Here is a 25,701-nt window from a genome sequence, read left to right as displayed (position 1 = left end):
AACAAACAATTTGTCCCGCCCATCCCAGAAATAGTGGATTTTTCCCACGTCCTTTCAATAACATTCTATGGCCTTTTCCTCCAGGAAGCCGTCCAACCCTTTTTAAAATTCTGCTAAGTCAACTGCCTTAACCACTTTTTCCAGCAATGAATTCCAGAGTCTAACTATGCGTTGAATGAAGAAAATTTCCTCCGATTCGTTCTAAATTTACTACACTGCAGCTTCATCGCATGTCCCCTTGTCCTAGTATTTTTGGAAAGCGTAAACAGACGCTCCACATCGACCCTTTCCCTTCCACTCATTATAGACCTCTATCATATCTTCCCTCAGCTGCCTTTTCTCCAAGCTGAAGAGCCCCAGCCTCTTCAGCCTTTCCTCATAGGGAAGCTGTCCCATCCTCTGTATCATCTTTGTTGCCCTTCTCTACACCTTTTCTAATTCCACTATATCTTTTTTGAGGTGCGGCGACCAGAATTGCACACAATACTCGAGGTGCGGTTGCAACATGGAGCGATACAATGGCAGAATAATATCCTCATTTTTGTTTTACATCCCTTTCCTAGTAATACCCATGTAACTTCCTTGAGTGTCCCCTAGTCTTTGTACTTTTTGAAAGAGTGAAAAATCGATTTATATTCGCTTTGAGCTTTATCTTTGCTGATCTTGTTAGAACAAAAAGATCAAGAAAGGGGTAAAATGAGAACAGGTAAACCAAAATATAGGCAGCTACAAACTAGAAATGAATGACTGTTCCTAAATACACATACAAACCTAATATAAGCAGAGATCAAAGCAAAATGTTACTGTAAGCTCATCTAAAGTGTGTGAAATGCCAGAGAAGTCAGTAAAACATAATGTGATTGTTCTGTGTGGCTGAACATGCATCAAGAGAAACTGCTGCACTGAAGCTGGAGAGACCTCATGCATCTTGACAGAAATAACCAGCCAATAAGCCAAACACAACTAGCGTATGCGGCACCAAATTGATGACCCAAAAATAACCTGCCTGCAAGATTTTCCTATATCATTTATGTAATGTAGAAAAGTCAGCAAGGCGACAGATTGACAGAACACCATAGGCAAACGAGGGGGCCATTAATATGCCATATACAGGGCTATAAGTAAAAATAGAAAACACAAGTGAAAGAGGTTTTCTCCTGTTTTTCACCCAAGTAGTTCTCAAAACTTTGAAACTCATGACATTTAAAACTTTGAAAGTTGAGACTGTCCAAGGCATTAACCCCTTGGCCCATTTCTCAAATTATATGCTGAAAAATATATATATTTCTTGGATGAAAAAAAACTCCCTATTTCATCCATGTAAGTTTTCAGGAGTTTCTTTAGTGGACACAATAATTGTCTTGCCTTGCTTCAAGATTTTATAAAAACCAAAATATATAAATATGCTTTAGGTCTGTTTCACATCTTCCACAATAGAATATTTAAATTATGCCATATAATTTGGAGTTATAGGAAATTCTTACGAAGATAAAGACCTGTAAAAGCACTGCTGCCATCTCCTTCTAGCTCGCATAGCTGGTTTTGCCTCCATGGCTGAGCATGTAAGCCCACCCCCATGAATGTACTGCTTCTGGCCCACACAGCTGTAGAAGCTCCCACCTACAGCCATAATTTTTCCAACCCACATGCCACCAAGGCTGTGTTCCTCCTGGCTATGCAGCCACCACCAGTAATTTTATAGCAAGCCATTTCAATGCATGAAACAGTAGTTTATGTGTAGAAATTAATCTAATTTTCCTTTTGCATATCCCTTGCAAGGGCTTCATGGACTAATGTTTTGGATATTAAAAAGTTATTAAAGTGTTTGACAAGACACCTCACTAATGTATCCAGTCTTATCTACAACTAATTCAAAACCTGCCCTATATTCTTTGTATATTCTACAGCATATAAAAAACAGAACTAAGAACATATAAACTTGCCTTTATATACCAGAAATATTAGGTTAAAATAGTTCTTTACTGTGCACATTCACAGTCTTAAGGGACATTCTACAACAATGACAAATTAGTAGAATGAAAAAAAGTTATACATATGCACAAAGTAAGTTTCAAGTTTATTTTTTCAAGTTTAGGTTTATTTAATATACCAGACCAATGTTACAAGCCGTCTAGGTGTTTCACAAATTGGTAAAGCAAGAAAGGGAACTACAATTGCAATTGGAAATTAAAAACAAGAAGAGAGAGAGGAGAAAGGGGATAAGATAGGACAAGGGAGGAGACAGGAAAGCAGAGTCGCTGCAAACCATATGTACATTGTCCGACTCAATCAGCACCAGAAAAAGCATCTTGAAAAAGAAATGTCTAGTTTGGATCTGAATTTGTTCAGGTAGAGTGCTAAAGATTTTTGAACGAATAGCATTGAAGTGAAACAGCCTAAATGAAGGAATGAACAGCTGATCTTCCATATGTATCAGTAACTGAGATGTATGGGGGTCAATACTCAAACTGAATAATTGGTTGTTTTAACCGGCTACAGTTAAACGAATTATTAGCTGCAAACCCTACCTCAGCCCTGCCCTGAAAACACCTTTGCTTGCTGTCAAAAGCTTGAGCTTACCCTTTCACATACCTGTCTGGTAGGCAGTTTTGCAGTGGCGTTCCTGGGGGGGCTGGCACCCGGGGCGGATTGCCGATGCGCCCCGCCCCCCTTGTGCAGCGCCCCCCGATGCAGCGCGGACCCCCCGGCAAAAGGACACCCCCGCGAAGGAACCCCCCCCCCCCCCGCCGGGTGCACGCCACTGGGGGGGTGCCGTGCGCGCCTGTCCTCCGTTGTTCCATGCTGCTTCTCTGCCCCGGAACAGAACCTGTTCCGGGGCAGAGAAGCAGCATGGAACAATGGAGGACAGGCACGCGCGGCACTCCCCCAGCGGCGTGCACCCGGGGCGGACCGCACCCACCGCCCCCCCCTAGGAACGCCACTGCAGTTTTGTAAAAGCCCATTTCTATGGTAAAGTTCCATTTTACCTGTGGACATGGCTTTGAAAATCACCCTTTCTTTATATTGCTGAGGTGGTTTACATATACCACAGAATCTCTGCTGCTAATGTTTCACAACTGTTAATGTCAGTTATGCACATGCATATAACAAAGTGTTCTGTTATTTTTTTTAAAGGTAGAAGTAAATATTTTTAGATTATATCACCACTGGAAAATAGGTAGATTTATTTGCTGATTTTGCTGGATAACTAAAAGTTTCAGATTTCTCTAAATATCTTTGTGTTTTTTGTGGATAACTTCATGCGCCCATGACATTACTTGTACTATAACATTTTATTGGTCTGTACTATGTGATTGTTTTTCACTTATAATTGCTAGTACTTTGCATTGCCATTTAGAAGTGATTGAGTTATTCAGAGATGAGCTAAGAACATGTTCTAATGTTAATTCCTTGAACTTTTCCTGCTCCTCTTTTAGCTCTCCATGCTGACTTGTGAAGAGAAGAAGTGTCAGTTTTTCTCAGGGCTTTTTTTGAGGGGGTACTTGGGGGTACTGAGTACTGGCACCTTTTCCATTGTCTGCTAAAATTGACCCATGGACCCCAAGTTTTATGTTTAAATCTTTTTTATTGAGCAGTCACAGCGACAAGAACCAGGAACATACATAATGTAAACAACGCTGCTATAACAGTGGCTCTGAACGATCAGCTGAATCAAAAAAAAAACAGTTTTTGCCATAAACAATTTTATAACCCCCCCCCCTTCCCCAACCCTCCCCCCCCTACTACCCCAACTCTTATTCCTCACTTGTACCCATCTCTACCCAAACAGTGATACCAACACAAGTGAAGTTGTACATCAATTCTGCATCCTACTCTACAACCCCCAATCCACCCTCTTCTAACCCACCTTCGTCCCCCCCCCCCCTTTAGAGTGTCAGGGAAAGCTGGTCCATCAAACAACAAGCGAATGTACATTTAATTTAAAAGTCTACTCCGTGCTGCTGGTTGCAATGTGTCCCAGAGGTTTGCCCAGATTTTTTCCAAACGTTTACCCTCTGTAGAGGAGAAGTCCTTGACCCCGCAGCGCTCCAACTTCAATAATTCAATCATGTGCGTCCGCCATGCACCAATGGACGGGACCTTGTGTTCTCGCCAGTTCAGTAATATGATCTTCTTCCCCACCATTATCGCTCTACGCAGAAAGGCGTTGAAGCCCGGCAGAGTAGGCCTCACCGCTTTGTAGACTCCAAAGAGCATCAATGGTTGTCTCTGTACTGTTCGACCCCAATAGCTCTTAACCGCCTCCAAAATTGTGGACCAAAAACGCATCACTCCGGGGCATTTCCAGAACATATGACTGAGCCCTGCAGGGGACTGTCTGCACTTAGGGCACTCCCCGGATCCACCAAACCCTGCCCGGTGGGCCCGCGCTGGATAGATGTACAGCCGCAGGGCAAACTTATATTGTATTTCCCAATAACGAGTGAAGACAGAGGTGCGTTGAATGGAGGACAAGAAGTTCGGACCCCAAGTTTTAATGAAAGAGCTCAGGCTCTACACAGCAATTCTGCCTTCTCATAGGTTCTGTGACTGGTTGCAGGGGGCCTGGCAATTGTGGGGTAGGCGCCTCAGTGATCACCTCAACCTTGAAGGGTGGCCTAGCACCTTTTTTGATAGAAAAAGTGCATTGGTTTTTCTGCAAACTGGGAAGCTTTCTAGCATTCATGATGTGCTGAGAAGTAATTTTGGAAGCAGAAAACTCCAAACCAAATAGGTATAATAAGTATACATAAAAACTAGGGATTAAAGTGGCATTTCAATAAGTGGGCATCTCTTTGTAGGTGTTGTGATGCTGCATGGGGAGAACCTATTCTATAATGGCATCTGGGTGCTCAGATTCTTTACAAAATACTAGCATAACCCGACATCGGTGCACCTTACAATGAGGTGCCTGCAGTTGCACCAGCCTTAGAGCTGGCAGTAATTGAGCATGCTTACACTTGGCAAGGGCACACATCTCTCTATATAAAACGCACCTCCAATGTTCTAATGAAGCCGGAAGTTGTAATTGTGTAGATCAATTTGCCCATGAGTTTTTGCCCCGCCCTTGCGTCACAACGTGATGACGTCGAGGACGGAGCACTCACACTCACCAACTCACCGTGGGAGGGAGGGTGGGGGATTACCTTGCTAGCGCCCGATCGTCATGACGTCGCCAATTGCATCGCTCAGATGCATAACGGACATATCCACCACCCGAACTACAGCAATCGCCGGCACAGAGAAGAAGAGAAATGTGGCTGTCGTCAGCACAGGTACGCGATGGCAAAGGGGGAGGGTTTTCTGAGGAAAGGGGGGTGATAGGGTTGCGGCATGGGGCTCAAGGGGTCAGGCACACGGAGGAGGGGGTGTTCAAATTGGAGGGAGGGGGAATCTGGAACTCGGTGGGAGGGCTGTGAGGGGGCCTTGAACTAGGAGGGAGGGAGGGGCGTGAGGGGGCCTTGAACTGGTAGGGAGGGAGGGAGGGGGTCTGGAACTTAGAAGGAAGGGAGGGAGGGGGTCTGAAACACGGAAGGGAGGGAGGGAAGCAGGGAGGGGGGTCTGGAACTCGGGAGTGAGGGAGGGAGGGGGTCTGGAACTCGGAAGGGAGGACGGGAGGGAGGGGGGTCTGGAAGAAGGGAGGGGGAACTGGAGAGAGAGAGGGAGGAGGGGGGGATTGCCTTGCTAGCGCCCGTTTCATTGCCTAACGAAACGGGCCTTTTATACTAGTAACTTATATTATTCTATAAGTTGTGTGCATAACTGGGAGACGTACAAGAACATAATAGCCATGTTGGGTCAGACCAATGGTCCATTTAGCACAATATCCTGAGGTTGTGCAATTAGTGAGGAGGATAGGCCCCAGAAAACATGTCAGACTTACTCTTTAATTCCACCACTGAGTATTGTTTCAAAAGAAATTTTATGTTCTGACAAGACACCTCATTAATATATCCAATCTTGCCTACAACTGATCCACAATCTTGTCTCACACTCTATATAGACTCTTGTAGCAGCTTGAAGAACTCAACACTAACGAGTGTTACCTGAATCCTCAATGCTCCTACTTTAGTCCACCAATACAATAAAATCCTTTGACTGACCTCATATGTAGGCAGGCAAACTGGTGCCTTTTGAGTGAACTTTCTAACTTTCTGACTTTCCAGAAAGGAATGGAAGTTGCAAGAAAGCCGTAGAACAATAGAAGTGACTAGTACAATCAGTGGGAGGCTCTGGTGGCAGCAGAATCCTCATCTGTTTATAAAAGGGATTCCTCCTTGAAGTTATATCTTAGGTTCATATCCCCCCCACCCCCGCCTCTGACCCCTCAGCTGCAAGGGAGAGCTTTCTAGCTAAGCCTGAGTAATGTAGGAATCAGAGATAACCATAAGCCTTGCTGAGTCACCCAGACCAGCGCATAAAAGACATAAAAGCATAACAGAGAGGAGCAGGAGTCCTGCATGTGTGCTTAATACTGAAGTATATTTTCAATCCCATAGTCCTGACATTTCCTGGCAGATAACAATCCAGATTTGGAAATGTTACACTGATAATCTAAACACTTAAACAAGAGAACTTTAAAAAGCTAAAGAAATTAAACATACCATGAGTAGGTGTTTTTTCTCTTCGCCGAACCCCTGCTCTCCCTCTTTCATAGTCTGAGCCCGCTGGATGGCCTTCTCCTTCAATTAATGTGTAGAACTTTCCACTTTCATGTTCCAGAAAGTAGCTGGGAGATTCCGAACCTTTTGATCCTGATTTCCCCACTCCATATTTGTTGATGTCATCAGAAGACATTATTCCAACATCATCCCTACAAATATTAAAATAGTGCAATGAACTGAAGAGATATAATTTGAGAAAATAGTGTCAATAAATAAACATAGCGAATAGGAAATTCCATATATTAGATCTTTTAAAAAGCTCAGTACTATTTATATCTATATATATCTATATCTATCTCTCAGTATATATATATTCAGTAATATATTTTTTTACCTTTCTTTAAATTAGTCACCTTACTTTCTAACTCCTCTTACTCTCTTACCTATCTACATGTTCCATCTTTGCTCATACCCTACACTGTCAATTAAAATGTTTTATTATGTATTGTGTTGACATTGTAAATAGTATACTATGCCATACTTTGTATTGTTATTTGAATATTTTTATTGCTGTAATTGTCTATTGCTCATGTTTGATTTAGTCTTACTGTACACTGCCTTGAGTGAATTCCTTCAAAAATGTGGTAAATAAATCCAAATAAATACATGGCAAGATCCCCAAAAAGTTCAAAACATTCTATACTTCTTATCCCAGAAATAGTGGATTTTCCCCAAGTCCATTTAATAATGGTCTATGGACTTTTTCTTCAGGAAGCTGTCCAAACCTTTTTAAAACTCTGCTAAGCTAACCGCCTTTACCACATTCTCCAGCAATGAATTTCAGAGTTTAATTACACGTTGAGTGAAGAAAATTTTCCTTCGATTCATTTTAAATTTACTACATTGTAGCTTCATTGCATGCCCCCTAGTCCTAGTATTTTTGGAAAGCGTGAACAGACGCTTCACATCTACCCATTCAACTCCACTCATTATTTTATAGACCTCTATCATATCTCCCCTCAGTCACCTTTTCTCCAAGCTGAAGAGCCCTAGCCGCTTTAGCCTTTCCTTATAGGGAAGTTGTCCCATCCCCTTTATCATTTTCGTCGCCCTTCTCTGCTCCTTTTCTAATTCCACTATATCTTTTTTGAGATACAACCAGAATTGAACACAATATTCGAGGTTACTGACATCAGATGAGGCCGGGCCCAGGAGGAGAGAGACGTGCGACCGAAGCTGGGCGAAGACAGGCATCAGCTTTTCTTCTTGCCCGTGCAGCGCCTTCGGACAGAGGAGAGAGGCGCTGCAGGGGCCCGGTAAGAGGGAGGGGGGCCCGGTGGAGGGGGGGAATGGCGGCAACAACCCCAAGAGGGGGCGGGGCACAGGGCGGAGGATGTCGGGAGGCGGAGCTGAGGGGAGACAGAGTAGTGAGGAATGGAGGAGGGCCGGGGCTGCTAACGGTATGTTTTGCTTTTTAATTTATAATGCAGGGGGAAGCCGGGGGGGGGGGGGGGGGGGGGGGGAAACCGCGACCTCGGGCGGGGGGGGGGGGGGGGTGCAAGGACGGCCATACAGGACGCTCCTCACGAGTGCCTTTGCCCCCTCCCGATTCTTTTTTTGATTTTTGTTGGGTAAGGCTCAAACATGCTCTGGATACGCAAACACTACATTGATGTGGTTTATGACACGTTTTCTTTAAGCTTAAACACAGCTCTTTTGGACATATGTAATGCTACGTCCTTTTGACCAATCACAGCGCTTTTAGCTCTGCTAATGCGCTGGGATTGGCTCACAGTTTGTTTGTTTTTTCACTTTACGATTTTTCCTGGCACAGAGCTGTCCTAACGAGAGGTACAGACCTCTCGTTAGATTTCCTGCCTTTTTCCTGCGTAAAGGCAATCGGAAAAGGTTAGTGCATCTCGTTTCAATGGTGTTTGTACACAAATTGCTCATCTGCATTCCGTTTTCGTTAGCTGCTAGCTTCCTCGGTAAAAGCCCTTTGATGCATGCAACGGATCAAAATTTCCTCGTTGGAGGGTCGTTAAAGGCTCATTAAGGTTTAGTGCATCTGCCTCTGAGAGAGCACTTGCTGCCATGCCCATTCTCTACCCATGACATACTCCCTCCAAAATATAAATACAAAAATATATATAATGTGCACTCAGCGCATGCAAAAAGGTTACTTAATACAAAACGCTTTAATGTACTTTGCTGTATGTATTTTCAACCGTGCTAAACACAGTTAAGGCTTAACATCCTTTTGTGGACATACCCCCTAGGTGTTTATTTTTCTGATAGTTAGGTGTTCTTGGAGGATGCTAAAAATAGATGCTTATTGGTGTTTTAATCAGTTTAAGTGGTCCAAAAGCATCAGCAAGGGCAACAAAATAGCAATGCAATAAACCCAGCTGTCCTCAATAATTACTTGCTCTTTGTTGTTCTTTGGATTTCAAAACTAGTTCCAATCCAGTAGCAACCAACATCACAATTTCATTAGAAAATTCAAAAATTCAATTGTTTATTATTGCAAAATCCAATATATATTCTCAATTTGTGCCACCATTCTTCAATACATAAAGACGTTTTAAAACGTTTCAATTGTAATCCTTTATCAACACTTTTATCACATTTTGCAGTGGACTAGTGGAACTAGTTTTGGAATCCAAAGAAACAAAGAGAAAGTAATTATTGAGGACAGCTGGGTTTATTGCATTTTTACTGGTGTTTTAATGGCATGAACTAGATTTCTAGTAACATTTTTTTGTTGATTCAGTTTAATAAAGCACTCATTCTCTTCCTTCCAGTACAAACTACCCCATTGTCCCAGCAGTCTCACCCTCCCCCCCCCCCCCCCACTATAAAATGTCATGCTCTTTCTGTATCTATGGAATCCCACTCAGTTCTGCTTTTCACTCACAGAATGCAGCCACATCTTCCTGTGGCCTGCCCAACATGGAAATCAACTCAGTAAGCATGCATGCCGAGCTTATCTCTGATACCTCTTCCAACCCCATCCCCCATGGTGCTGTCAGCAGGAGTCTGATGAGATCACCCCTGCTCAGAAACAGCAGCAGAGGCTGGATGATGTTTCTTTATTGGGAGTGTTTTATCACGTAAGAAATGTGTGAAAGATTTGTTTGTTTTTTTAATAATCAATTTGAACCTTATTTAAAGCACTATAGAAATGATTCAAAAAAACATTTATTTTTAGTTTATATCTAAGTCATTTCAGCATTGGAATAGCTTCTCTCTGTCTTGTGCAATGAGTAGACAGAGCATTTTAATGTAGCTCAGCTGGTAAAAAACATAAAACATTCCTGCCTTTTAATAGCTAACATCTTTAATAATGTGTAATATATATACACTAACATTGTTTCTTTGAAGTATAGGTAAGCTAAGGAAGGGTAATTTTACAACAGACAGCTAACATGTGCAGCTGGTACACACATAAATCACAACAATTTTCAATTTGAAAATTACTCCTCTGAAAAATCTTGCTAGTTAGAATGTACAAAATTAACAGCCTCATATAAATTGTGATGAGTAAGGGGTTCGTGACACTTCCCAGTGCTCTTACGGTTTGCACACGAGTGTAGGAAAGCTTTGAGAAAGAGATAGAAAACCTAGGGGTATGTTTACTAAGGTGCACTATAGTCATGTTAGTGTTTTTAACGCACATTGATGGTGGACGCACGTTAAATGCTAATGCACCCATAGGAATGTAAAGGCATGTTTAGCGTTTAACGTGCCTTAATTTTAAAGGTACGTTAAAAACGCTGACGCACCTTAGTGAACATAACCGCTAGACTGGTAACCGAGAAGGGATTAGAAAATCCCCATTGGCCTTAATGCTGGGAGAAGAAAAGGAACATGTGTGGCCCAAGAGGGGCATGGCTACCCAGACACCTCTCTGAAAACTTCCTTCTCAGCTTAAGAAATGCTTGGGCAGTGGAGGAAGGAGGGAGAGAGAGGGGCAAAGGAGAGAAAGGAGTTCTCTCACAGGTGGCCAGCAGGACTAAACGGGCTATCCAACCCGGGGCAGAAAGGATCCCAAAGTAACCCTGGGCGAAGAAGCTGTGGAAAGACCTAAGGCCCTGGAGGTATGTGAGGCCTGAGAGCAAAGGTCTGAAGGGTGCAGCCCTAATGCTAAAGAAGTGGACTGGAAATGAAGCTAAGTTTTAAATGTTTTATTTGGTAACCTTTTTGCTCCAAAAAAGAGGTCCGAGTGGTTTATTTCGGTGAGTTAGCCCTGGTGGTAAAAGGGTAGGAAAAGTCAGGGTTGAAGTTTTCCTATGAGTTTGATTATGAGCCTGCTTGGAAAGAAAGTTTGTGGACATAGCAATGGTGAAGAAAAGAAAACTGCTTAACGGAACTAAGAAAGGGGAAAGAATGATCCAGTTGTCCAGAAGAGACTGAAGGAGGAGTAGGTCATCTCTGTTTCCCCAACTGCTTAGGGGGTCTGTAGTATAAGTTGATGGTCACAGAAATGTTCCAGTATGTGGTAGAGTATGGAAGCCACAGGAGTACTGCAGAGTTACTTGAGATGCCTAAGCTAAAGCTGTATTTTGCTTTGTGGAACTCAAAATAAAGGACGCAATTTGAAAAGAAATTTTTGCGCCATCTGTTTTACGACATTCTACTTCCTTGGATAGCAATGCTATGGGTCATATAAAATGTGGACAGTGTGCAATGTGTTCCATTATGCTGGAAGCTACAGAATTCTGTGACCCCCAAACGACACGAAAATACATTTTACATCATAATACTTCCTGTGCATCTGATTGGGTGGTTTATTGCATCCAATGTAGTTGCAATAAACTATATGTTGGTCAGACTTCCCGTAAATTATCTATTAGATTGGGTAAACATAAAAGCAATATCATTACAAGAAAAACTACAGCTCCTCTTGCTGTTCATTGTAATAAAGAAGGTCATTCTTTTGAGAGTTTGAAATGTATTGTACTTCAACAATTGAAATGGCATCCAGGAGGTGGAGATAAGAAGCTCCTCCTACTGAGAATGGAACAACTTTGGATCTTCCGTTTGCACACTTTGCACCCATTTGGTCTGAACTCAAAAATTGAGTGGAACCAATTTTTTTGAAAACTTTTTTGTTTTTTTTTATTTTTGTTTTATCATTTCCATCCGGTGGTTTTGATCGAGAAAAGCTTTAGGGGTGGAGCTTGAATGAAGGCGTCTGACGTCAACGTATAAAAGAACGTTAGCCATCTTGTGATCAGTTTGACATGGGAGTCCTGGATAAGGATTTTGTCTTGTAAGAGTCTATGAAGCTTTTTGGGCTCCGTAAGTTTGAGAGGACTGCACTGATGTATGTTTTCTTTTTTCTTTACAGATTTTTTCCAGTCAAACACCGCGGTACCCTGAGGCAGTACTTCGAAACTTTGGCCGGAGTTGGGCAGTGGTTGGTGTCTATTGACTGTTTAAAGCTAAGTATCGATTAGTGAATTTTCACACAATATATAAAAGTTTTTTGAGCATAATAGCTACATTTAAAAGATTTTTGAGCATATTCAGCCATACTTAAAGAGGTTTTTGCCCATGATGATTTAGGGGACCTCCTATGTTGATATAATCAACGATAGAGTGCTCCTCTAGATTTTGAGGCTTTTCCTCTAATTTAGGAATACATACACCGGATATTTGATATAGCTGATTTTTTCTTAATAATTTTTTCATATCCTTGTTTGCTCTTTATTATGTTTTAGAGTTCTCTATCGTATCTCCCCTCAGTCGCCCTTTCTCCAAGCTGAAGAGCCCCAGCCACTTTAGCCTTTCCTCATAGGGAAGTCGTCCCATCCCCTTTATCATTTTCGTCACCCTTCTCTGCACCTTTTCTAATTCTACTATATCTTTTTTGAGATACGGCGACCAGGATTGAACACAATATTCGAGGTGCGGTCGCACCATGGTGCGATACAAAGGCATTATAACATCTTCATTTTTGTTTTCCATTCCTTTCCTAATAATACCTAACAGTGTGACATTTGCAGTTCCCAATTCTACTCATTGAAATCAGGGCTGCAGGTCCCATGATACATCAGAATTGAATTGTCAGATATTCAAGACTTGCCTAAAATCTCCCTTCTGGAAGCTTTGATGTTATAACATGGTATAGTAAGATTCAAACAGTGTAAATTTAAGAGGCAATTCTATAACTTAGAACCTTGTTTTAGACACCCTGATGGCAAGTGCTAAGCACCAATTCTATAATGTAATCTAAGCACCAAGATGCTATTATAGGATAAAATTCCATTAGTGCGCTTAAATGTAGGCACAACCAGTTACTCCTAGTCAATGGCAGGCGTAAGTGGGCATGCCTAAATGCGCCATGCGACACGTATAACTTATAGTAGTCTATAGCTTATGCACAGGGGTTAGCGACAGACCCATGGAGCCCCTTGCTCCTCCCACAGGTACGCCTCCCTTGCACTTATATGCTGTAACCCTTATGTGGTACTTTATACAATGGCATGTAGTGCACTTAGACATGTAAAGGGTGAGGCAAAATAAAGTAACGCCCTAAAGTTTTTTGCTGTTTTCTCAGCAACCCCTGGAATTTCAATGTTAAATTTTATAAGCTTTGTTTGTGTTACTATCTACATTTATTTGCTGAGTGGAATGAGATTATCTTTAACACAGCAAAGTTGTAGACATTTTAGTGTAACCACCCAGTGATTTTTGCACGTTCAAAAATGTTTGTACTGTACAACTACCATTATTTGAAAAAAAAAAAAAACAACAACAACGGGATACCAGCTTACTGTTAATAATGTCACAGTGATGTAGACTTTTGTAAACAATAATATGAATTTGAGTATTTGTATTTGATGATATGATAATGTACAGATAACTTCTTTAAAAGTATTTTGGATCAGAATCATAGGCAAGGTATTGGCAGATGATTTGGGACAGCCTGCCGCAGAGACAAGGCCGTTAAGAAATTCTCAAAGCGACTGAAGGCCTGTATTAAAGCATGGACACATTGTTAATTGTATCGTTTGAATGATGTTATTTCATTGTGTTTTAGCTTGAACATTTTTAATGCGCAAAAATCGCTTAAACATTATTTCTATTAATTGATCCTAATGACTAGTCTCCCCCCCTCCATTTTCTCCAGTATGCTTTATTATTGAATTTTATGGATTTATGATTTATTGATGTGTGAGTTTATGAATTTTATTTCATATTTGTAAGAGCTTCTTTTTAACTTGCCAGCCACATTGAACTCGAAATTGTGCAGGAAAATGCAAGGTATAAATGTCATAAATAAACATATCTTAAGATAATTAAATGTTTAATAATAATACAAAAGTTTGATGACTAAATAAGTACAAAAATGTCTTGTTGAAATTCGAAGTGGTTGCAGAGAAAACTGCAAAAAAAACTGTAGGGGGTTACTCTTTTTCTGCCTTACCCTGTAGGTGACGTGTTTCAATGTATTTGTATGCACTTGGCTATAGAATTGCCCTTTTTGTCTTTAGTTTGCTATAAGACTTTGGTTCCTTGACTTGTTTACCTTGGTCCAAACACAGGAGAAAGGATGAAGACATCATGGAGAGCAGAGCCATCCATTTTGGGTGTCATTCCCATTGTGCTAGTTGGTGTAGTAGAGCAACTTGTTGGGCTGGTTGGAATGACAGGCTGTAGAGAAACAACAAATACATAATTTAATAATCCCTAAACAGTAATCTTCAATCTACAGGAGGAGATTAACAAAATCAGTATGTGGTCATGTCCCAGTACTCTGCAATCTACATCAGTCTGCTACTCATCTGGACCATCCATGACTGTGACTTCACTTGTAGGTGACATTTTCAATTTCTCTTCCCTTCAAGAAGCCTTTTAAAAACAGGCTGTGTATAGGATGGTCTAACTGATTAAATCTGAGGGTCATATGAACTGTATGGGTGTCAGGAGGATGGAAGAAGCTAGACTAGTTGTGCTCATACTTCAACACTACATTCTCCAAATTTAGATCTGTTTCTTCCAGTTTGGATGCAAATAGTCACAAATTCAGTTTGAATCATTCAGAGATTTACATTATGGGTATACTTTTATAAAATAATTTTTGTTCATAAAGATCATTTTACATGTGTACAAGTATTTATAAAATTATCCTAGGGCCACATATATAAAAGTATCTGCAGCATCAAGAAGGCATATACCCTTGCGCTACCTGTGTATAGGTGTGTTCTGGGGCAGAATGAATTCATGATTTACGTATATACAGTTCCATTTTAGATATGTTGTAGAAACAGGACTTGAGATGTGCAGGTCAGTTTGTCTTGAGTTTCACCAGAATCTGCCTATGATGAGCCTGTTCTAAAATACAGGAAAAATGGACATTTATGCGCTGGGTTCGTGCAGCATAAACACAACTGAAGCATTCAGCATATGCTCTCATCACCCCAATAATCCCCAATAATACTCAGAAGCCACTTTTCGACTAAATTTGGAATTTATTAAGGCCGCAGCCAGGCACTTAAAAACTCTATTACACATAATGCAACTTAACATGTTACCGTAATACATAACTTCTTATAACTTGGCAAATTCAAGCCCTGGGGTACACAGCTTTACTTCATGATGCGCCCCAATCCGCTGCCGGTGGTGCCGTCTGAGCACACCCACCGCCGACCTGTGCTTTCTTATAGCACCCGATGACTATGGTGTATCCCGTTTAAGGATACGCCCCGGATAAGTTCTTGGCCTCCTGGCCGTCCAAGCCAGGAGACAAGCCATATCCCCACAGGATTAACTGTAAACCTGCCCCACCTTCAGGCATAACATTGTACTTCGTATTGCACTTAACATTTGGGCAATTATTCACCAATAACATAACAGTGTTCTGCGCTCACTTGCTGTGTACCACCAGAGTCCCCGGATAATCATCGCCACGCCCCGCGCCAGCTGCGACAACCTCCTCTAGTGGGAGGGTGGGCCGGGTCAGCTCCTTTCACCACCTCTCCTTCAAGCTGCTGATGAATCCCTACGTCAGCAACCCTAGTTTATATCCCCCTGCTTCCCCTCCCACCCTTCCTTACCTTAACCCTTTCCTTGCTCTCCAGCCTCAAAACCCCTTCCCTTCTAACTTAACCCTCGCTAGCCATCAGCTCAGTTGTGATCGGCCTCTCCCTAAAACGGGCCGGCCTCTTTCTTTCATTTTAGCAAATTAAACATATAAAGTATCAAAGCTGGCATGGCACATAAGCAATTACATTGGGCAACCCAACCCCTTAAATCCCTCCAGTGGTGTGCTGCTCGATAGCAGCTGTTTACCAAATCCTAAACATATTTGGTAGCATGTGTAACTCTCAAGGTCAATCTTTTAGAATATAGACATCTGAGAAAGTTAGAATGAGAATGACGGCTGGGAAGGGTGAAGTAAGGGAAATGAGACTTTATACAGCCTTGTTGTGGTATTTTGCAACTACATTCAAAGTGGTTTACATATTTACAGGTACATATTTTGTACCTGGGGCAATGGAGGGTTAAGTGACTTGCCCACAGTCACAAGGAGCGGCAGTGGGAATTGAACCCTGTTCCCCAGGATCAAAGTCTGCTGCACTAACCACTAGGCTACTCCTCCACTGCAAGGCTCCTCTGGTAAATTTTACTGGGTATCAACTAGTAATGTACTGTTTGTCTAGTGAAGAGGTTCTCAACATTTCTTCTTTTGTGACACACCTGACAGGTCGTGTTCATGTGAGTAAAACACTGAACACTATAATCTGTGGCTGAACAAAAGAAGTCCAAATATTTTTACACAAAAGGAAATTAAAAAAAATTCTACTAAAAAGAGTTTTTAATAAACTGTTATTGAAATCAAAGGGTTCGATATTCAGCCTGTGGCACTCGGCGTTTTGCTGACTGCCACCAGCGTTATACCCGGAAATTCAATGCTGGGCACTGGAATTGAATTTCTGTAATTACAGAGCTGGCGGAAACCATAGACGGTTAACTGCGTTATTCAGCACTTAACCAGCTATGGTGAACCAAATAAAGGGCCTCTTATCAAGCTGCGCTAGTGGTTCCCACATGGCAATGCCGGCAAAGGTCATTCAAAGTGAATGGGCTTTGTTGGTATTGCTGCACTGGGGACCACTAGTGCGGTTTGATAAAAGAGGCCCATAGAAAGGGTTGATTTTTATATAGTTGCCTTTCCAGCTCATTTTCGAAAGAGATCCCCGGCCATCTTCCGACACAAATCGGGAGATGGCCGGCGATCTCCTGAGACCAGCCAAATCGGTATAATCGAAAGCCGATTTTGGCCGGGTTCAACTGCTTTCCGTCGCGAAGCAAGCGAAACTTCAAGGGGGGCGTGTCGGTAGGGTAGTGAAGGCAGGACAGGGGCAGGACAGAGGCGTGCTCACGAGATGGCCGGCTTCACCCGATAATGGAAAAAAAAGCCATGCTTGACGAGCATTTTGCTGGCTTTACTTGGTCCCCTTTTTTTCACGACCAAACTTCAAAAAGGAGCCCCAACTGACCAAATGACCACTGGAGGGAATCGGGGATCACCTCCCCTTATGCCCCCAGTGGTCACCAACCCCCTCCCACCCCAACCCCCCCCCCCAAAAAAAAACCCTTTTTTGCTAGCCTGAAATGTCATACCCAGCTTCCTGACAGCAGTATGCAAGTCCCTGGAGCAGTTTTTAGTGGATGCTGTGTACATCAGGCAGGTGGACCCAGGCCCATCCCTCCCCTACCTGTTACACTTGTGGTGGTAAATGGGAGCCCTCCACCCCCCCCAAAACCCATTGTACCCACATGTAGGTGCCCCCTTCATCCCTAAGGGCTATGGTAGTGGTGTACAGTTGTGGGTAGTGGGTTTGGGGGGGAATTGGGGGGGCTCAGCACACAAGGTAAGGGAGCTATGTACCTGGGATCTATTTTTATTTTATTTTTTAATTTTTAGAAGTGCCCCCTAGGGTGCCCGGTTGGTGTCCTGGCATGTGAGGGGGGCCAGTGCACTACAAATGCTGGCTCCTCCCACCACCAAATGCCTTGGATTTGGCTGGGTTTGAGATTGCCGCATTAGTTTCCATTATCGCAGAAAATCGATGCCGGCCATCTCAAACCCGGCCATCTCTGACATTTGGCCGGGCCCAACCGTATTAGCGAAGAAAAAGATGGCCGGCCATCTTTTTCGAAAATATGGTTGGCTCCACCCATTTGTGGAACGCCAGCCCCAGAGATGGCTGGCAACGGAGATGGCCGGTGCCGTTCGATTATGCCCCTCTGTGCCAGCTATGTGCTGAATATTGGCACTTAAGCCAAATGCTGACTCCATCCCTGGAATGCCCCCCAAATTGCTGGTTTTGAGTTGGGTGCTAACTGGACATTTTCAGCTGCACTAACCAGTTAAGTGCCACTGAATATGACCAGTTAGCCCCGAACAAGCGATTTAATTGGCCAGGAGCCATTTCTGGTTGGTTAAATCACTTTGAATATTGACCGCAAAGTTATTCAATTTCACTTTTTCTCACAAAATTTCATCTTTGCTTACTTCATCATTGAAAAATCTGGGTCTGATGAGCTACATAAGGTTTCTTGATATAGAGTCTATACAGAGCACAGCTAGGATGTTTCCTCTTACAGCTTGCCATACATACAACAAATTATTCAAATTCTGGTATCACATCAATAAATAAAATCCCGCCTCTGCCAAATTCACTGTGAAGCAACATAGATCCCTGCAAATTAACTACTCAGAACCTATGTAGCAAACCTTCCATAACACCACCAACTTTTAGGACACCAATTGCATGAACTCTACCCTTGAAAAGGGAGCACTGCAGATATAGAACACCATTTACAATATTCCAAGCAGATAGCAAACATTCATAACAATAAAAACATTTATAATAATACCACAAAACCTTTCCATCCATTGCTTTCCAAACCTATCAATCACCCTTCGCAACCTATCACAATGTCCATCAAAAATATACAATATTCCTCCCACTCCTATTCTACAGAAAAATTCTGTCAAAATAAAAAGGCTTTCAATTTTTTCAGGAATGACAACAGATCCATATCGTTCTGGATCTTTACCAGCCAGGAGTTCCAAAGACCTACCACTCACAATACTTGCTTCCAAGCGTTAACTAGTCTAACCTTCTGCATTGAGAAGTTTCAAAAAAAAAAAAAAAAATTAAACCCATACGAATGTAAGATGGAACACAGCACATCAAAGAATAGACCCACAGACCATGCCAAATTTTGAAACCAAATCATATACCCCTAGATTCTCTATATGTAGCTCAAACTTAGGTGTCCAAATTTGGGTGCGGTGCTCCGATGCATGCAAAAACTAATTAGTCAATTGGATGCTAACAACCAATTATTGACATTAATTGGAGTTAATTGGCACTAATTTGGATTTATGTGTGCACTATTCTATAATGATGCACGCCCAAAGTGTATTGCACGCAACCCTTAAGAGGGCATGGCTATGGAGAAGCATGGGCAGATCAAGAGCGTTCCAAATATTTAGGCTCAATAATATAGAATACTGTGGTTACTCATCCAACTTGAGCACCAGGATTTAAACCAGTTTTCAGCTGGCGTAAGGCCTCGTGCCCAAAGTTGGGTGTGGGTCTCTGCTCTAAGCACTATTCTATATATATTCTATATATAGGGTGCTCAGCCTGGTGCACCCTTTAGAGAATAGCGCTTAGCGCAGATTTTTCCTGGCACCTAAATTTGAGCGCCATTTACTGAACCTGGCCCATCATTTTTAAAAAGTCACCTACCAATTTGATAGGATCAAATTGTATACAGCCCTCAAAAGTCAAGCAGCAGCATTCTGAATACTTTGCAAAGCCTTTAATGATGAAATTTGGTGCATCAATTTTGATTGCATGGGTGATTGCTGCCATTTCTAAGATCTTCAACTGTGGCTCCAAGTAATCTAAAAGCTTCACAAGCTGTAGCAGCACTGGTAACATCTGGGTAACTTTAACTACTACTTCCTCCAAGTTGGCCATGACCTTTGTTGTTAGGGTCTGTTTCAATTATTTAACAATTTCTCCATCATCAGCTGATGCCAGGATCTCTGGCCACCCTTCATCCTCAGAGAGCCTGGGCTTTTAATGCAAAGCCTTCTGCCTGACCCTCCTGGGCTTAACCATTTGATGCTGGTATGGATGATTTCAGACAGGCTGATATTTATTTATTTATTTATTAGGATTTATTTACCGTCTTTTTGAAGGAATTCACTTAAGGCGGTGTACAGTAAGAATAAATCAAACATGAGCAATAGACAATTACAGAAGTAAAAAATATTCAAATAACAATATAAAGTATGGCATAGTATACTACTTATAAGCAATGATGGAACGTATAGATAGATAAGAGAGTAAGAGGAGTTAGAAAATAAGGTGACTAATTTAAAAAATGGTGCAAATGAGGTCAGAGAGAAGATTAAATATTATCCCAGCTAGAGTAGGAGTCCTGACCCAACAACAATATAAACAAGATCGTTAATTGAAGTGGCCCAGAGCTCAGCGGGTGTTCTACTGTTTTCTAGCTCTCCATCACATCCATTCTGAATTTTTTTTAGTGTGTTTTAGGATTAATTTATTATTAGATCAGTCAAAAATAAGAATGCAGTGAATAATTAATCAATCAGGATGAAAATGATTATTCATTAAAGGTTAAGTATTATCACTTGATTACTTGATTAAAATGCACTAAACTGAGAAGAATCCTTGAAAAATGAGAACAAATGAACATAGCCTTAGCCTGCCTTTAAAAGAGGTACAACAATATTCAATTTAGGCCACGGGTCTAAAATGTGTGGAGCAGAGGAGACTGGTGGTTGCAGCAGGAGAGCAAGAACCAGTTGATCCAGCTTTCAAATTGTGCCGTTGCTCCTTGTGACTTTGGACAAAGTTGCTTTACTTTAATTTCCATTGACCTGAATACAAATTTGTAAGGACTACAATTACTAAAAGATGTTACTGTCCCGTTGGTGGCCGTGCCACCCTTCAGACTTACCCTGTTTCTGGGAGTCAGTGTCTGTGCTGGCTCCTGCTTGTCTCTGTGTCTGTGTCTGTCTTAGGTTCTCTCTGGCTCTGTGTGCTGATTGCCCTACTGAACCTCACCTGTGTGGGCTTTGCCTCTTCCAAGATGGCTGCCGCCTCTTCGTCTCTGCCAGTATCCAAGATGGCCCCCGCTGTTACTTTCTATGGGATGCCTGCTCTGAGTGTCAAGCCTCTGTTTGGTTGCAAGGTGATTGCTGCACCTGTGGCTCTGGTGTTGATGGGCTTTATTAGTCACCTGAAGACTACAGTGCTGGCCTTTGTATCTACTAACCTCTACTCACCTCATCTAATCTCATGCAAAGGTCCTGGAGTATAGAGTGCTGTACCCGGTGTCAGTGTTTGCTCTGTGTGAGTGTTCTATGTTTGTTTGACTAGCTAGCTTAGGCACCGTGTAGCTTATAGCCTGTGTATAGCTTTGCTAGTGTTCTATGTTTGTTTGACTAGCTAGCTTAGGCACCGTGTAGCTTATAGCCTGTGTATAGCTTTGCTAGTGTTTTATGTTTGTTTGACTAGATAGCTTAGGCACCATCTGGCTTGTTGCCTGTGCCTAGCTCTTCTAGTTCTCTGTGTTTGTTTCCAAGGTATGACTAGTTAGCTAAGGCACCGTCTGGCTTGTTGCCTGTGCTTAGCTCCACTAGTTCTCTATGTTTGTTTCCAAGGTTTGACTAGTTAGCTAAGGCACCGTCTGGCTTGTTGCCTGTGCTTAGCTCCACTAGTTCTCTATGTTTGTTTCCAAGGTTTGACTAGTTAGCTTAGGCACCGTCTGGCTTGTTGCCTGTGCATAGCTCTGCTAGTTCCCCGTGATTGTTCCCCATGCCAGCTAGCTGTCCGGTTAGCTATTTCCAAGACTATGTTTGTTCCTCGTGTCAGCTAGCCGTCCTGCTAAGCTATTTCCAAGACCATGTTTGTTCCTCGTGTCAGCTAGCCGTCCTGCTAGCCCTTTCCAAGTCTGTGTTTGTTTCTAGTGTTAGACTAGCCGCCTTGCTAGCCACGATTCCAAGACTGTGTTTGTTCTTAGTGTAGACTAGCCAGCTTAGGCCCCGCTGGCTTGTAGCCTGTGTCAAGCCTTGCTAGTCTTCTGCGTTTGGGTCCAGGGCATGACTTGTTAGCTGGGGCACAGCTTAGCTGTTAGCTGGTGTATAGCCTTCCAAGTCTCCTGAGTTTGCTCTGTGTATGTTCCTGTGTATGACTGGGTTGCCCGGGTACAGTGTCCCTATGAGCCTGGGTCCAGCTTACTAGTCATTGTGTTGAATCCTGCTGACTGCCAGAACCCGGATAGTTCCTGCTTGGCTGCCTTGCCTTCGCCTAGGTGCCAGGGGGCACTCCTGGATCTTCATTCCTGCGGTTCCTGTAAGTCCTACCGGCTGCCAGAACCTGAGGGCTCAACCCGAGGGAGAAGGCAGCCAAGTGTAGGTGAAGCCTAGGTCCAGGGTGTTCCAGTTCCGCGGGTCCCGCTCCAGTGTGTTCCAGTCCAGCGGGTTTCACTCCTGTACGTTTCAGTCCAGTGGGGCCACTCCAGTGTGTCCAGTCCAGTGGGCCCCACTCCAGTGCGCACCAGTCCGGTGCGTTCCAGTTCCGAGTGTTCCGGTTTAGTACTCCAGTCCGGAGTTCCGGTCCAGTCTTTTCTCTTTTCTACCTGGAAGGTGATTTTGCCTTAAGGACTCACAAACCCCGCGCTCCCGGGGAAGAAGCCTGAAGGTATGCCAAGGTCCTCGAGAGCGCGGCGAGCGCGTGAGGCGCGACAGAATACAAAGGCCATGAGTTCGGCGAGATCATCAGTCCAGGTGGGCTTCATGCCCATAAGTTCATGCCCCACGGACAACCCGGGGGGAACTTCTGAAAATTTTTTTGATTCCCAGAACAGTCTAGTTTCTAGTTTTGATCCCGATATAAGTCTGGAGGAATACCGAGACGAACTTCTGTGGAATCCAGCCTTTGCGGATACTCTTGAAGCAGCAGCGGAGAAGGAGCGTATCGAATGGAGGCTGTGCGACGATGACCCAGTTTTTGACATGGATCCGGACATCACGCTCCGTGAGTACCGCCGCAAACTTCGGGAAGACCCTGCTCTGTGGGATACTCTGGAGTCTGAACTCGAAAGAGGACGCTGGGAACGTTCTCCGCCCAGGTCTTTTCCCCCTCCTCAGCCGAGTAGCTGGCTGTACCATGGTGGGGTAACTTCTCGTCGGGATCATAGTCCACAGATGCTAAGTCCAGTTCGAAGAGGGGTTCCAGTGAAGCCTCTAGCCAAGCCACTGAGGTCGGGCCGAGGGACGCGTCAGACCAAGCCCCGGACCTCAGTTCAAGTAGCGCGGCCTCCTAGGCGCTTGAGTCCAGTCCAGGGGATGCTTCATACTAATACTCCGGAGTCGGAGATCGAGAGAAGCCGCCGGGAATGTTCTCCGCCCGGGTCTTTTCAACCACCGAGGCCGAGTAGCCGGTGGTACCCTGGTAGAGTAACTCCGGATTCTTACGATGACCTTGACAACCCAGTTTCTAGTTTGGATATGATGATGACTCTCCAGGAATACCGGGTAGAACTGTTGTCTGATCCAGCCCTGGAAGATACTCCTGAGGCAGCCCTGGAGAGAGAGCGTGTTTCAGAGCGACGGTCTGTTGAAGACCCAGTTTCTGCTATGGATCCCTCCACCAGGCTCTTCTTTTACCGCTCCCAACTTTGCGGGAGGCCAGATCTGCGGTATACTCCTGAGGCTAGGGCCGAAAGAAGGCGCCGTGGGATGCCTCCGCCCGAGGCTCTGCAGCAGCCTCACAGGTCAGGCCAAGTGAGGCATCGGACTAAGTCTCTGACTCCAGTTCCAGTAGTGACGCCACCTAGGAGCCTGAGTCCAGTTCAGGGGAAGCTTCATACTGAACCTCCTATTCCAGTCCAAGCAACGAGGGGGCTTAAGTCTCCGAGACCAGTTCGAGGAAGGCCTTCAATGGAGCCCCAGATTCTTATGCAAGTGGCGCTCCAGGTCGAGCCTCCAGTCCTCCTTCAGATGGCACGCCCTTTGAAGTCTCCGAGTCCAGTCCAAGGAAGGTTTTCGATGGAGCCTCAGGTCCCTGTACAAGTGGCGCTCCAGGTCGAGCCTCCAGTCCTTCTTCAAATGGCACGCCCTTTGAAGTTTCCGAGTCCAGTCCGAGGGAAGCTGTCGATGGAGCCTCAGATTCCTGTGCAAGTGGCACTTCGGGTCGAGCCTCCAGTCCTCATGCAAGTGGCACGCCCTTGGAAGCTTCCGAGTCCAGTCCGAGGGAAGCCTTCGATGGAGCCTCAGATTCCTGTGCAAGTGGCGCTTCGGGTCAAGTCTCCGGTTCTTGTTCAAGTGACCCGTCCAGTCAAGCCACTGAGTCCAGTTCGAGGGGGGCTTCTAACCAAGCCTCCGGTGCCAGTCCACAGGGTGGTTCAGGTGGCACCACCGCTTCCAGTCTTGAGGGCCCCTCCAAGCAAGCTCCGAACCCCAGTTCGAGCAGCGCTCCAGATCGAGCCGCCGATCCCTGCCGTAAGGGTGTGTTCGGCCAAGCCTCAGTTAAAGTTCCGGCCCTGCCAGGAGGCAGAGGGCGTCTCGAGTTGCAAGTCCAGTCAAGATGCTGAGTCTGGATCGAGTTGCAAGTCCAGTCAAGATGCTGAGCCTGGACCGAGTTGCAAGTCCAGTCAAGATGCTGAGTCTGGATCGAGTTGCAAGTCCAGTCAAGATGCTGAGCCTGGATCGAGTTGCAAGTCCAGTCAAGATGCTGAGTCTGGATCGAGTTGCAAGTCCAGTCAAGATGCTGAGCCTGGACCGAGTTGCAAGTCCAGTCAAGATGCTGAGCCTGGACCGAGTTGCAAGTCCAGTCAAGATGCTGAGCCTGGATCGAGTTGCAAGTCCAGTCAAGATGCTGAGCCTGGATCGAGTTGCAAGTCCAGTCAAGATGCTGAGTCTGGATCGAGTTGCAAGTCCAGTCAAGATGCTGAATCTGCACCGAGTGCAGAGGTCAGCCACGATATTGAGTCTGCTATTGAGGAAGAGATGATGTTCCCAGAGGACTGTGATAGACCTTGTGTTGATTCAGCCTGGGAGAAGATCTCCGAAGCTATAGCTGAGAGAGGGTGTGTTCAACGGCTTGGAGCCCGGAGAAACCCATTTTCTGCATTTCAGCCTGCTAGCATGCTCTGGGGATACCAGGGCCGTCTCCTCTTGAACCCTGCTCGGCAGAGGCCGCCCGAAGCTAAGGTTAGAGAGACGTCCCAGTCCGGCCAGAGAGGGGCGTCCAGCCCTGCAGCTGAATCTCTTCCAAGTTCCAGTTCTAACCATGATGCTAAGCCTGTTCCGAGTTCTAGTTCCAGCCAGGAGGCTGAGTCCATGTCTAGTTCCAAGTCCGACCAAGATGTTGAGGTCGTCCTAAGTTCCAGTGTCCGTCAGGAGGCTGACTTTCTGTTGAGTTTCCGTTCCAGTCAAGCCCCTGAATCCAGTTCCAGTCAAGGGGTTGAGGCCAACCCAGGTGCTAGGTTCAGATTCATTTCTGTTCAGACTTCTAGCTCCTGCCAAGATGGGAATGCCACCTTGAGCCTCAGCCCAGCTTCTGATGTCAGCTGGGGTAGTGACTCCAGTCCTGTTCCTGTCATTTCATGGATTTGCCAAGAGGGTCAGGACATTGTGGGTTCCCTCAGGGGAGGGTTACTTTTGAATTGTGTTCCTTTTGATGTATCCATGTTCCTGAGGTTGCCCCATGGTGACTCGAAGGAGCTTCCTGGTCCCAAGTTCTACTTTTGTCTGCCAGTTTTGATCTTCCTTGTGACTTCCAGCCCAGTGATCTATGTCTGGCTTTTGAGACCTATCAGGAAGTTTCATCATAGTTACCCCTGGATACCCGACCACCTCCGGGAGACCGAGAGGGGGGTCTTGAGGAAGGGATACTGTCCCGTTGGTGGCCGTGCCACCCTTCAGACTTACCCTGTTTCTGGGAGTCAGTGTCTGTGCTGGCTCCTGCTTGTCTCTGTGTCTGTGTCTGTCTTAGGTTCTCTCTGGCTCTGTGTGCTGATTGCC

General features: G+C 44.3%; 1 protein-coding gene across 1 annotated transcript in view; it reads right to left on the bottom strand.

The window, feature by feature from the left end:
- LOC115474248 (connector enhancer of kinase suppressor of ras 2-like) overlaps window positions 1-25,701 on the bottom strand; it is a 768,489-nt gene that overhangs the window by 226,255 nt on the left and 516,533 nt on the right. The window contains exons 10-12 of the mRNA XM_030209634.1: window positions 14,143-14,267; window positions 11,978-11,986; window positions 6,606-6,814 (exon numbers count right to left, since the gene is read on the bottom strand). Of these exons, the coding sequence (XP_030065494.1) occupies window positions 6,606-6,814; window positions 11,978-11,986; window positions 14,143-14,267 (343 nt within the window). The remainder of the gene's footprint in view (window positions 1-6,605; window positions 6,815-11,977; window positions 11,987-14,142; window positions 14,268-25,701) is intronic.

Source organism: Microcaecilia unicolor, chromosome 7, assembly GCF_901765095.1.
Source record: "Microcaecilia unicolor chromosome 7, aMicUni1.1, whole genome shotgun sequence".
Classification (NCBI taxonomy): Eukaryota; Metazoa; Chordata; class Amphibia; order Gymnophiona; family Siphonopidae; genus Microcaecilia; species Microcaecilia unicolor.
This window is presented reverse-complemented; position numbering and strand designations above follow the sequence as displayed.